At 49.2% G+C, this 13,984-nt stretch overlaps 1 protein-coding gene across 1 annotated transcript; it reads left to right on the forward strand.

The window, feature by feature from the left end:
* The first annotated feature begins 9,575 nt into the window (after positions 1–9,575).
* On the forward strand, positions 9,576–12,812 carry LOC135275888 (cystatin-S-like). The gene is made up of 3 exons (XM_064378921.1): positions 9,576–9,913; positions 11,303–11,416; positions 12,475–12,812. The coding sequence occupies exons 1-3, from the start codon at positions 9,635–9,637 to the stop codon at positions 12,556–12,558; spliced, it is 477 nt and encodes a 158-aa protein (XP_064234991.1). The 5' UTR covers positions 9,576–9,634; the 3' UTR covers positions 12,559–12,812.
* The last annotated feature ends 1,172 nt before the right edge of the window (positions 12,813–13,984 follow it).

The following is a 13,984-nucleotide window of genomic DNA, read 5'->3' on the forward strand; positions in this document are numbered from 1 at the left end:
AACCAGCTAGCATCAAAAATGGCAGGATCAGATCCACACATAACAATATGAACTGTAAATGTAAATGGGCTAAATGCCCCAATCAAAAGACATAGACTGACAAATTGGATAAAAAGTCAAGACCTGTCAGTGTGCTGTATTCAGGAAACCCATCTCACATTCAAGGACACACATAGGCTCAAAATAAAGGGATGGAGGAAGATTTACCAAGCAAAAGGAGAGCAAAAAAAAAAGAAAAGAAAAGAAAAAAAGAAAAAGAAAAAAAAAGCAGGGGTTGCAATCCTAGTCTCTGATAAAGTGGACTTTAAACTAAGAAAGATGAAAAGAGACAAAGAAGGGCATTAAATAATGCTAAAAGGATCAATGCATCAAGAAGAGCTAACGATCCTAAATATATATGCACCCAACGCAGGAGCACCAGGACATATAAAGCAAGTCCTTAATGACCTACAAAGAGACTTAGACTCCCACACAAAAATAGTGGGAGACTTTAACACTGCACTGTCAATATTAGACAGATCAATGAGACAGAAAATCAACAAGGAAATCCAGGACTTGAATGCAGATCTGGACCAAGCAAACTTAATAGACATTTACAGAACTCTCCACCCCAAATCCACAGAATATACATTCTTCTCAGCACCACATAACACCTACTCTAAAATTGACCACTTAATTGGAAGTAAATCACTCCACAGCAAATGCAAAAGAACGGAAATCATAACTAACAGTCTCTCAGACCACAGTGCAGTCAAATTAGAACTCAGGATTAGGAAACTAACTCAGAACCACATAACTACATGGAAACTGAACAACTGGCTCCTGAATGTTGACCGGATAAACAATGAAATGAAGGCAGAAATAAAAGCAACCAGAATGAAGACACAATATACCAGAATCTCTGGGACACATTAAAAGCAGTGTCTAGAGGGAAATTTGTAGCAATAAATGCCCATATGAGAAGCAAGGAAAAATCTAAAATCGACATCCTATGGTCAAAATTGAAAGAGCTAGAGGAGCAAGATCAAAAAAACTCAATAGCTAGTAGAAGGCAAGAAATAACTAATATCAGAACAGAAGTAAAGGAGATAGAGACACGAAAACCCTTCAAAAAATCAATAAACCCAGAAGCTGATTTTTTTGAGAAGAACAACAAAATAGACAGACTGGTAGCCAGAATAATAAAAAAAGAAAAGAGAGGAGAATCAAATAGATGCAATAAAAAGCAATAAAGGGGATATCACCACTGATTTCACAGAAATACAAACTACCATCAGAGATTACTACAAATAACTCTATGCACATAAACCAGTAAACGTGAAAGAAATTGATACATTCCTGGACACTTGGACCCTCCCAAGCCTAAACCAGGAAGAAGTTGAAACCCTGAATAGACCAATAACAAGGGCTGAAGTTGAGGCAGCAATTAATAGCCTACCAACCAAAAAAAGCCCAGGACCAGACGAGTTCACAGCTGAATTCTACCAGACGTATAAAGATGAGCTGGTACCAGTTCTTCTGAAACTATTCCAAACAATACAAAAAGTGGAAATCCTTCCCAAATCATTTTATGAGACCAACATCATCCTGATACTAAAACCCGGCAGACTCAACAAAAAAAGAAAACTTCAGGCCAATATCCATGTTGAACATCGATGCAAAAATCTTCAATTAAATACTGGCAAACTGATTGCAACAGCACATCAAAAAGCTTATCCATCACGATCAAGTAGGCTTCATCCCATGGATGCAAGGCTGGTTCAATATACACAAGTCTATAAACGTAATCCACCACATAAACAGAACCAAAGACAAAAACCACATGATTATCTCAATAGACACAGAGAAGGCCTTTGACAAAATTCAACAGCGCTTTATGCTAAAAATTTTCAGTAAACTAAGTATTGATGGAACATATCTAAAAATAATAAAATCTATTTATGACAAACCCATAGCCAGTATCATACTGAATGGAAAAAACCGGAAACATTCCCTTTGAAAACTGGCACTAGACAAGGATGCCCTCTCTCACCACTCCTATTCAATATAGTATTGGAAGTTCTAGCCAGAGCAATCAGGCAACGAAAAGAAATAAAGCGTATTCAATTAGGAAAAGAAGAAGTCAAATTGTCTCTATTTGCAGATGACATGATTGTATATTTAGAAGAACCCATCATCTCAGCCCAAAATCTGCTTAAACTGATAAGCAACTTCAGCAAAGTCTCAGGATACAAAATCAATGTGCAGAAATCACAAGCATTCCTATACACCAATAACAGACTTAAAGAGAGCCAAATCAAGAACAAAATGCCATTCACAATTTCTACAAAGAGAATAAAATATCTAGGAATACTACTAATAAAGGATGTAAAGGACCTCTTTAAGGAGAACTACAAACCACTACTCAAGGAAATAAGAGAGGACACAAACAGATGGAAAATCATTCCATGCTTATGATTAGGAAGAATCAATATTATGAAAAGGCCATATTGCCCAAAGTAATTTATAGATTCAGTGCTATCCCCATCAAGCTACCAATGACCTTCTTCACAGAACAGGAAAATCCAACTTAAACTTCATATGGAACCAAAAGGGGCACGTGGGGCTCAGCCCTTTCCTTCCAAATCCAGCCTATATTCCATGATCTCCATCTGCCTTCTCACTGACTTGCATCCTCTTTCCATAGCACTACAACTGTTAAACCCATCAAGCTTCCCCTCGAGGATCAGCCTTCCAAAAAGTCTTAAATAGGTCCAGGACCAGGTGCACTTAGAATTCCACAGAAATTTCCAGAGGCAGAACTGTCGAAACACTCACCCAAAGGCCAAGACAGAGCCCACTTGGCCTGCAGGAAGCCCCAAGGAGGCCAGGGACAGGCAGGGACCGGTTTAGATGCAAAGTACACATCAGAGTTTCAATTTAAGGACACTTGGAAGCCATGGGCAGGTTGAGTCCAGAACCCACCTAAAAGAGAGTCAGTGCAGGGTGGTGGGATAGGAGTTGGTTTTATAAGTTTGAGGTAGGCAGAGGAAAGTTACAGAAGTTACAATTTAGGGCAGTTTTTACAAGCTGGGAGGGGGTCATAGGACCTGGAGTCAGGAGGTTGCCCGAGGTCAGTTACAAAGTCCAATTGCCTTATCAGTTGAGGCAAGAATAGGAACAATAGAAGAATCTCTCAAAGTTAATTAGGTGCCACAAACATTGATCCTTCTTCCCCTTTTTGTGATTGTCCAGTTACTTCAGACTTTCTAGTTCCAGGAACTCATCTGGAGTGTATGTGCAGGTCACAGAGGTTACCACACCACACATGGCATGGTCAGTCAGTCTAAAAGACGTAACACAAGGTGGCTGGGTTACACCTTGTTTCACACATTTGAGAGTCACGAGACATCAATCAGTATATACTGGTTCAGTCCAGAAAGGAAGGACAACTGGAAGTAGGGAGGGGGCATCCAGGTCATAGGTAGATAAAAGACAAACGGTTGCATTCATTTGAGTTTCTGATTAGCCTTTAACTGAATAAGCAATTTACAGGAATAATATTGAATGAAACAATAGGGCAAAGGAAGCAATCAGATATGCATTTGTCTCATGTAAGCAGAGGGATGACTGAGTTCTGTCTGTCTTTTGTGCACAAGGAATTTCCTTGTGGGCAAGCTGTGCTGGAGGTAGACAGTTTTTTCAATCTTTGTAGCTATCTTATTTAGGAACAGAATGAGAGGCAGGTTTGCCCGATGCAGTTTCCAGCTTGACTTTTCCCTTTGGCTTAGTGATTTAGGGATCCCGAGATGTATTTTCCTTTCACACCTGCATACCTAAATTAATTAGGCAGATTAGATTAATTGAGAGATTGATAGCTGGAAACATAGATATGCCAGGCACTGTACTAAGCACTTCAGAAGTATTTCATTAAATTATCCTGATGCCCCTATGAGTCAGTGTGGTACACTACTGGGACATATTAGATTATTCTTCAAAATAGTAACTCCCTGTTTTCTACCCTCTATGGCAGAGTGCACATCCCCATCACTTTCCTTCGGGCTGGACCATGTGACTTGCTTTAGCCAAGGGAGAGTTGCAGGTGTGAAGTCACCAGAAGCTTCAGATACTTTTGCGCAGTTCACCTTGCCTTCTTGTGCACTGCTCTTGCCATGTGAGAATATGAAAAATGTCGGCCATTGGTCCCTGGAGAAGGATGATAGACGTGGAGCAGAGCCAGCCCAGACAATCCCATCCTAGGTGAGTGACTACCAGTATGACGGCAGATGTGAACAAAATAACTAACCGGTCAATGCCATAGGCCAATGAGATCATGCAGCATCTTATTACAGAGTCCACCATCATAATAACTCACTGATACTGGGAATCATTATATCCCTGATTTTAAAATGATGAGACTAAAGCAGTGGGAGATTTAACAACTTGCTGGTGGTCACAGCCAATCTCTGGGCAGAACCATGGATAACAGTGGGGTTATTATCTAACAGAGGGATACAGGATGGGAGGCAGGGGTGTGGGCCAAAATGATCTTAACATGGGACATGATGAATGATTGGAGCCTGCAGGATGTCCAGTGATGATGTCATGGGCAAGAGGATGAGCAGCTTTACTGCTTGAAGCCTGAGCTTGCTTGAGATGATTCAGGATGATGGCAGTAGGTGTCAACACTCTCACAGTAAGAACGAGAGTGAGCTCAACTCCAGAGACAAGGGGAAGTGGGAAGCGAGTGTTTATAGCCAAGGATGGGGGTGGTAGGGTTAATGGATAAAGCAGAGACATCAAAGGTAGAAGTTTCTAGATAAACTGACCTGACAGAATTCTTGCTAAAGGCAGGACAAAGCCTTAGACATCAAAGTTGAAGAATGAAGAACGTGATCGGATGTTGAGGGTGATCAGATACCAAGGGTGAGGGATTCTTTCTAAACTGACTTAGCAGGATTCTTTCCTAAAACAGGGCATCGTGGCCCTGGCAGGGACAGGAGGTCCCGGGCTGGGAGTAGTTGAGGCCTAGGGGAGAAGGCTCGGAGGAGCTTAACTGAGGTTTGGTCAAGGTGAGTCTTGTCTCTGGATCCAGCTCCTCTGTGACAGGGAGGAGAGGGCAGTCAGGGTCACGGAGGGGGCAGGCCTGTCCCGATGACCTCCAGCACTCAGCGACTGGGTTGAACAGGATTCCAAGCAGGAACAGGAACCACTCTCGACAGTCACTGCACTTTGCTAAATGAATTGAAATTTAAGGCTACACAAACAGTGACAGGGAAGTCTCAGCAGTGACCCAAACAGAATTAGAAAATGTGTCCATCCATAGATATCAAGGAGATGACTCACCTCCTCAGAGTCATCAGTTTTCCTCATGGCCAGTCCTCAGCAGGCTGCAGCCCAAGAAATCAGATGGAGCCCTGACTGCACCAGCTGGCAGCCTGAGGTCCCAGAGGCCTCCCGCGTCCCCTCCATTCATATGTGGTTCTTCAGTCACTGAATTTGCCGTGGCAAATGCTCTTTTTGAAAAATAAATGTCAACTTGCATTCCAAAGCCATGAAAGCTGTTCATAAGCTGGTCCCTGAGACAAAGGTTTTGCTTTCCCTCCATGGAGTGCAAAACAGTGAGACCTCAGACACTGGGCTCTGCCCTCTCTCGCTTTTTCTTGCAGGGGCTTCCAGCAGGATTCCTCATGAGTATCACAGTTTCCTAATGATGTGACAGAGCCAAATGTGTTACCAACACTGGCCCATAGTTTAGAAGCATCCACATGTCCTAGGAGAGCCAAATGTGTTACCAACACTGGCCCATAGTTTAGAAGCATCCATATGTCCTAGCAGAGCCAAATGTGTTCCCAACATTGGCTCACAGCTTAGAAGCATCCACGTAGCCGCAATGTTAGAGGAGAGGGAGAAAAGAAGGAGGGAGGGAGTGTGTAAGAGATGAGCTTGACCCCAGAGACTTCCAGGCACTCCATAAAGGAGGCTCCCGTTTGAGAAGCCACCAAATTCTGTGGCTGCTCAGTCTCAGCTCCTACCACAGACCAAAGTGTTAGTTGCTCAAAATCCAAATGTGCAGAATCTCAACCCTTGGCCAACTTGTCCTCACCACTGGCCCCTTCAGGTGATGCTTTCTGTGCTTGGTCATTCGTTAATTATAGTATTGTTCAGTGTTCACTTATGATTGCTCATTCATTACAGAGAACTTCTACCACTCACCTAATTTCTCATCCTACTAATTCAGATCATGGGATCAGTAGTCACCCAGGCAGCCTGGAGGAACACGGCTTTCTCTTGTCACCTGGCAGAAGGGAAACATGCCCCCTCCTGGGCAGCTGGACTCCTCCAGGTTACATGGGTGCTGGATGCCCCAGGCTTGGTCCTCAGTCCATGATTGCTATCTGGGCCTCTCCTAATGTGTCCTTAAAACTGTGGACTATGGAAATCAGGGAACAAAGTGTTCTGTCAACTTTTTTTTGAGATGGGGGTTTTACTGTGTTGTACAGGCTGGAATTGAACTCTTGGATTCAAGGAATCTTCCTGCCTCAGCCTCCTAATTAGCTAGGATTACAGGTGCACAACCACACCTGCCTACTCCATCATTTTCAACCGTGTTGACACATCACTGCTGAAGTCTGTCCATCTGTGCTTGTCTGAACCCCCAGACACTACGCTTTACAAAGGAGCCTCTTTCTACAGATACACGACAGACACATTTACCTAAGGTCATCAAACATCTGGAGCCGCTGGCCACCTACCCTAACCTGCCACTTCCTATCACTCCACACTGGACACCACACCTGTACCTCCTCCTAAGAGCAGCCTACACTGGTGTGTTTCCTACTGAGATTAGAGAGGGTGCTGCATCAGGACAGCTGACCCTCCCTGCCGTGCATGCCAGCATCCAGACAGAGGATGACTACCTGTGGTGTCATCACATACGGGGCACAGGACAGCACTCTGACCCCTCCCTCTCACTTCACCCACCAGCACATTCTCGCTGTTTGGGTGACCACCATCTCCTTTCCAGTGATAAAGAAAAGAAGGTTGCCTGACTCTCAGCTTACCCTCTGAACAGCACATCTTCCTGAGTCCTTACTCCTAGGTGTCCAAGGAAGGTGGGAGCCACAGCAGAAAATTAACTCCTACCTTTGGAGATGACCATTCTGCTCTCAATACCTGCCTGGTAAGGGACTTCCCTCTCTTTCCCTGTCTAGGGATCTCTCCACACTTTCCTGTCTAACTAGGAGGCATCATGTGTAACCCTGTTTGAAGACCTTCCCTCCCTCTCCCAGCAATAAACACCATGCCTGGGACACCTGCTGTGTCTGGTGGGGTATACAGCTTTTCTAGGGGTGCTGGATTCACAGTGGGGTGAGAAGACCACTGGGCCTCGGGTAACAAGGTCCCCAATTCTAACACTGAACATGAACCCATCAGTAATGTTGTTTCCACTATTGAGTTCCTGCCGATCCAGCCCAGCCATGGCCGGGCCCAAGGATCACAGAGGGTCGGGGCTGATGCTGGCTGACCCTCACCTCCCCAACTCCCAGGAGAGTCCTCTGGGTGCCCTGCAGAGGCCAAGGGTTTCCAAGTGTTTCTGGGCAAGTCTGCCACCTCACCATAAGGGCATTTGCCACAGGGTCACCTTCAGACACGCAGGGTCTGGTTGAGACAACACGAGGAGCAGCTGACTGCCCAGAGCCCCCTCACTCTCCATTCCTGGAGTCACATTCCAGCCCAGGACTGCAGCCTGCCGAGCTGGGGGCTCTGACAGCCCACAGGGCACCCAGCTGTCCACGTCCTCAGTCTGGGGAGAAGGAGAACTCACAATCCTGGCAATGAAGCAACTCGGGGGCTGCTGGAAAGCCACGCTGAGCAAAGAGCAAAGACACACCGGGGCTCGGACTGCAGGACTCATTCCTGGGAAGCTAAGGACAGGCGACAAAGCAGTCTACAGGGCCGGATGAGGGCTGCCAGGGCGGGGTGGGCACGAGGGTGGGCTGCAGAGGAAGGAGGACACCATCTGGGGCAAGGCAGAAACGGGTCTGGACAAAGTGGTAACACGGGTGTATGCATTTATGAAATCCTCCAGATTGCGCACATACAATTAGGCACTTTACTGTATGTAAATTCTACCTCATTCAAGGCAATTTTTAAATATCGGGCGAGTCTGCCACGCAGTGCACCCAGGAAAGGAGTCCAAAGCATGTCTTCCCTAGGACTGGAGCAAGAGAGGCTTTTGGGCTCCCACATTCATCGTGAGGCAGCTGCTCCCTCTCCTGACACCCCCACGGAGGTCTCCCTGCACTTTCTACTCGGCCCCACTCACAGTTATGGTGAGATTCCAGGTCATTCCCTTCCCTGCTCACACCCCCTCCAGGAGCTTCCTCTTGGAGCAGGCCCACCCAGCCCCACCTCAGGGCTTTGCACTGGCTATTCCCCCGCTGCCTGGGGCTTCTCAACCCGTCCAGTCTGGTAGAGACCACCCTGCTGACCAGAGTCCTACGGTCTCTCTGCAGCCCCTGTTCTATTTCACTCCAACAGAGCGATTCTAACTCCCTGATAATAATTGGTAATCATAACCTACCATCCCTACACACACTGTGTAGGAACGGACTGTGCAGTTCCACAGCCACCAGCCACATGTGCCACGGGACACTTGAACTGGGGCCGGTCCAAAATGACTCCTGGTCTAAGAGTAAAAAATACACAGGGAATTTCAATGACTTACGAAACCAAAAAAAAAAAAAAACTCCATAAAGTATCTCAATAATTGTTCCAATGGGCTGAAATAATATTACGGCTATATTAGGTTAAATACATATTTTAACATGACTTTCACCCATTTATTCTTATCTTTGCAAAGCATCTACTAGAAATGTGAAATTGCTCATGGGTCCGGGTCACATCTCTGTTGGTGGCAGCTCTGCACGTCACCTCTATGGCTCATTATCCAGGTTCAATCTTCAAGCCCTAGGACTCCTGGCACGGGGAGTAGCTGGTGACAGGTTTGTTTACTGAATAATGAGTTATGAAAACACAAGCCAGTGACCTTTTCCCAAAAGGTTAATTCCCTTAAATTTTACAAAGAAATTATCCACAGTAGGGTGTGGGCAGAGTCTTCTGGAACTTTCTGAAATAACCTCCCTGCTCCAGAGATTCCGAGGCTGTGTCTAAGTGCTCCTGGATGCCCCTGACATCTGAAGACCCCAGGAGGCCAAACCCTGTTTTTTTTTTTCCTTTTCTGAGTAAACAGGATGTCACGTTGCTTTCACAGCCAAAGGAGCAATGTTCCCTCTGTGGAGATCAGGGTCACTCCAAGTGGGGAGCACTGGGGAAGAGGGGCACTGCTCGGGGGAGGCTGCAGTGAGGACAGGAGTGGGGAGGAGGGGAGATGGAGGCGGAGGCTGGATATGGACAGGAGGAACTTAGGCAGAGATGGAGCTTGTTGGGGGGTGGGGCAGTGAAAGGAGAGATGGAGGAAGAGAGGGGTGGACAGAAAGAGGAGGAGGAGTGAGGGGCGGGCATGGAAGGGGTGGGGCTGGGATGCCCCAGCAGGATAAATGCCTGGCTGCTGCTCCTCTGGGTATCCCGCCTCAGGCTCTCCGCCTCCTCTCCTGCAGCTCCAGCTCTGTGCTCTGCCTCTGAGGAGCCGATGGCCCTGCCGCTCTGCATCCCACTGCTCCTGCTGGCCGCTCTGCCTGTGGCCCTGGCGGCGGAGGAGGACAGGATACTTCCGAGTCCGGAGGAGGAGGATACGATACTTTTGAGCTCCCAGAAGGAGAATCAGAATTTTGTGAGTGGCATCTATGATGCAGACCTCAATGATGAGTGGGTACAGCGTGCCCTTCACTTCGCCGTCAGCAAGTACAATGAGGCCACCAAAGATGCCTACTACAGACGCCCGCTGCGGGTACTGCGAGCCAGAGAGCAGGTGCGTGCTGCCACCACCCGAGGGGTCCTGAGTCCCAGCCTGGTTTTTCACTCCACTCGCGATAGCATTCCCAGCAAATCAACACTGACACATTCATGATCTAATGCTCAGACTCATTGGGCTTTCCCTGACTCTCTGCTGATGGCCTTCATGTCCAAGGTCGGTCCCAGGACATGCACTGTAGCCACGGTCCTGCCCTTTCACCTCCTTTAACCTGCAGGAGCCGCTGTGTCTGTGCCGTGACCGTGGCATTCCCCAGGGTTCAGCAGGTGTAGATGGGACTGTGCTGACTCGGGGTGGGCTTGGCGCTGCTCAGGATGAGATCCAGGCCATGAGGCCGGTCCTCCTCCCTGAGTCCTCTCCGCAGGGACCACGTGGGAGCCTGGCTCTTTGTCCTGCAGAGCCTTGCTTCCCTCCCCGAGTCACACCCTTGAGCACAGCCTCTTAGGCTGACCCAGGTCCCAGCTTGACCTGCATCCCATGGCAGAGCAGCAAACAGTGAGGCAGGCTTTATAGTTCCTCCACCTTCTCCTGGAGATTCAGAGGAGTCCAGACCAGCCCCGTTTCTCCTCCTGCAGCCCTCAGCTGGGGCCCTCTCCCTGCACATGGGGTGCACTCTCTGTTGCTGAGGTCCCCGCAGTCCTGCACCTCCCTCTCAAGTGTAACGGTAACTTGGAGTGAAGCACAGGGCATTGCAGACCATCAGCCCCAGAACCCTATTGTATACATGGGTAACCTGAGACTCGAAGGAGCTCAGCAGTTTTCCTGGTTTCAAGGGGCAAGATCCAGCACCCTGGCCTCAGGGTCCCTCATCCCAGGTTTCTCCACGGTTCTGACAAGTTGGTCTGGGAGAGGCCCAGTGTAGGGAAACGGCTCAATTCTTTTCTGCGATTGTAAGACACGCAGGTGTGCTGCTGATTTTAGAAATGTTGATGGAAGTTCACACTTAAAAAGGAGGCATCCAGAAAGCAGTTCTTATTGGCCCCAAATATCTGGGCGTGTGAAGCGTCTCATTTCCTACAATTAAATGAAGTAATAGATGAATCTGGGTTCTATGAAGCGTGTGAGATTTTAGGAAGTTAGCTGAAATTTTGTCATCAGATGACAGCCTTAATAGAAAACATTCAGTGTCCCCTCGCCCCTCAGCCACAGGTAGCAGAATTCAATGAATCCTTTACCCGGCACAGAGAACACAATGTTTAAGAGAGGGCATGAGGCCCAGCACCCCGACAGCTGACAGGAGCAGGGGCTTGTGGGCCTTGTGGTGACAGTGTGGGCAGCTCACCTAGCCCCAGGCAAGTCCAGTGTCTCAGTCACAGTGAAGTGCTTGTGGGTGCCTGTCACTGATGGAGAGCACCGTTCGTGTGTCCTGTTTTCTCGTGTGTGTAGACCGTGGCCGGGACCAACTACTTTTTCGACGTAGAGATTGGCCGAACCACATGTACCAAGTCCCTGCCCGATTTGGACACCTGTCCGTTCCGTGAACAGCCGGAACTGCAGAAGGTACGTTCCCGATATGGGTCCCAGGACAGCGTGCACTGCAGAGGGGTGTGTGTGTGTCAGCCTCTGCCCTACACACATTTGGAGGGCATGTGTGTATCCAAGTGTGTTTGTGGGAGCCATGGATGTGTACCTAGGGGTGTGGATAGGTGTAGGTGTGCATGTGGAAAGGTACATGTCTGTACACACATGTGCCCTTGTGTGGGGAGGTGGATAGGAGCATGTGTGCGTGTGTGTGGATGTGACGGGGGAGTATAGGAGTTTCTACACAGATCCGTGTGGGTGAAGGGTTCAAGTAAGTTTATGTAGTTGCCTATGCGTGTGCAGATGAGGTGGGGAGGGATGCCGGTGGTGAATTTGACTTGCTAGAAAGCCTTTTCCTTAGGAATGGTTACTGGGAGATCAAGTCAGCCTGCATTGGGGTGTTGCCTGCCGACCTGAAGGAAGCAGCTGCAGGGCTGGGTGCTGGGCAAGGAGAAGGGGCTCTGTCTAATCCCAGCCTCAGGCACCTGCCTGCAGCCATGGCCACACTGAGCAGATTAGAGGGAACTAGAAGCCTGTTAGTCACCAAACCCTCAGCCCTGCCCCACTCACCCGACACCAGCCTCTCCAAGGACCTGCTGGTTCTCATGAGGTCTCCTCTCAGGGGAGAGCCACAGTCCCCATGTTGCCCCCTCCCCATGTCCCAGTTATTTGAGGGGGAGTTCCGCTGCCCTGGGTTCTTCTCTCTGGCCCCTGTTGGTGCTGGCCTGGGTGCTGAAGGTAGAAGGAGCTGGGTGCAGTGAGCCGCCTCCCCCTCCCTGCACCCTTGGAGCTCTGGAGGCCTTGCACAAGCTGCTCCTCCCAGGGCTGTGCTGGGGCAGGAATCCTGCAGGCTGGTGTGGGGCAATGGAACAGCCACTATTTATTCTAGCTCGGTGCTTGGGGACTCAGCAGGGTGGGGTGGGGGCCCAGTGTCTCACCTCCATTGATCCTCACGCAGCTTCTGACATCTCATGCCCAGGTGTCTTCCCCTTTAACTGTGACCCACACTGATTGTCCCTCTCTCTTCCCTTTCACAGAAAGAGTTCTGCTCTTTCCAGATCTACGAAGTTCCCTGGGAGAACACAATGTCCCTGGTGAAATCCAGGTGTCAGAAAGCCTAGGGGTCTGTGCCAGGCCAGCCACACCGACCACATCCTACTCCCACCCCTGTAGTGCTGTCACCCCTGGACTGGTGACCCCCACCCTGAGGAAGGTCTCCCCATGGGCCTGCACCAGGAGACAGAGAAGGCAGCAGGAGGCCTTTGTTGCTCAGCAGGGGGCGCTGCCCTCCCTCCTTCCTCCTTGCTTCTCACAGCCCCTGTGTGCAGCTCACACCTCCCCCCCCAACCTCCTGCAATAAAACAGTAGCATCGCCTCCCTCTGAGTTCTTGGCTATGTGGGGATGTGCACACAGGCGGGGTTTCTGCAGTTCCTTCATGAAGCCTCCTCGTTCTGCTGGTGTGCAGATTAGAGGAGCATCTGGGAGCTGATACGGCCACAGCAAGGCCATCTGAGGACCTGCTGTGGCTTTAGGAGACCTGAGCCTCAGAACAGGGAGAGAGCAGCCAGGGGCTGGAAACCCAGGCCTTCAGCCACAGCAGCCCCTGGTGAGGGGGTCAGGGAGAGACGGGTGCCCAGGCTGCTGCCCCAGAAGCTGGGCTGCTGCTTTGGTCTGAGCTCCTGGTCAGACCAAGAGGAGGGGCTGGCTGTGTCCACAGGCAGGGGCCAGGCCTCGGTGGAGCTGGCCGGGCTGTAGATTCCATCTGTGCCTGCAGAGTTGAGCAGACTCCAGGGACTCAGCTTCTCTCATCCAGTCCCCTAGACACTAAATACATAGCGATCGATGTCTGCTTCTTTCCACAAGAGACTTTAGGCCCCTACGTGGAAATAAAGTCCAAAAGAGAGTGTGTGTGTGTGTGTGTGTGTGTGTGTGTGTGTGTGTTTGTGTGAACTGATGGGGAGAAATGCCAACCAGATCAGAGACGGGCAAGATCGCACAGACGCTGTCATCCTTCCCGGGAGGGTATGCTCCAGGATGGGTGGTTTTGCCCTAGGAGGGTTTTGGCAATTCACACCCACCGACCCATTCTCTGGGCTTGAAGTTTTAAAACGTCCTCATGTCAAACTTAATATTAGGGATAGAGAAGTTAAAACACAAATGGAACTGGCATGCAGTGGACTGTTTTTTTCCAAGGAGGATGTTTCAATTAATAAAAGACATCTCCTTCATGTCAGCCTCATTCATGGAATAGTAGATATCTGTACCTCAAGCAGGAGGCTGCAGTCCTAAGACACAGGGCCCCACCCACGCGGTCCTTCAAAAACAGGGGGTGCAGCCCTCAGGGCAGGTGTCTCTGGCCCGGGGCTCTGAAATAGCTTCCCCACTCAGAGCTGCACTGACCAAGGGTGGCTGCCATGAACAGTGAGGGGGAAATGACAAAGGGGAAGCTGCTGAAACAACCCTGAGGCCAACACCCCACGTGCTGCACCTAGGAAGTCAGGAGGAGAGCGGTCTGGCAGGGAGAGTGGGGAGCATCTGCTTCCATT

This window comes from Aotus nancymaae, unplaced genomic scaffold, assembly GCF_030222135.1.
Source record: "Aotus nancymaae isolate 86718 unplaced genomic scaffold, 86718_ANA_hifiasm-v0.15.2.pri h1tg000001l, whole genome shotgun sequence".
In the NCBI taxonomy this organism is placed as follows: Eukaryota; Metazoa; Chordata; class Mammalia; order Primates; family Aotidae; genus Aotus; species Aotus nancymaae.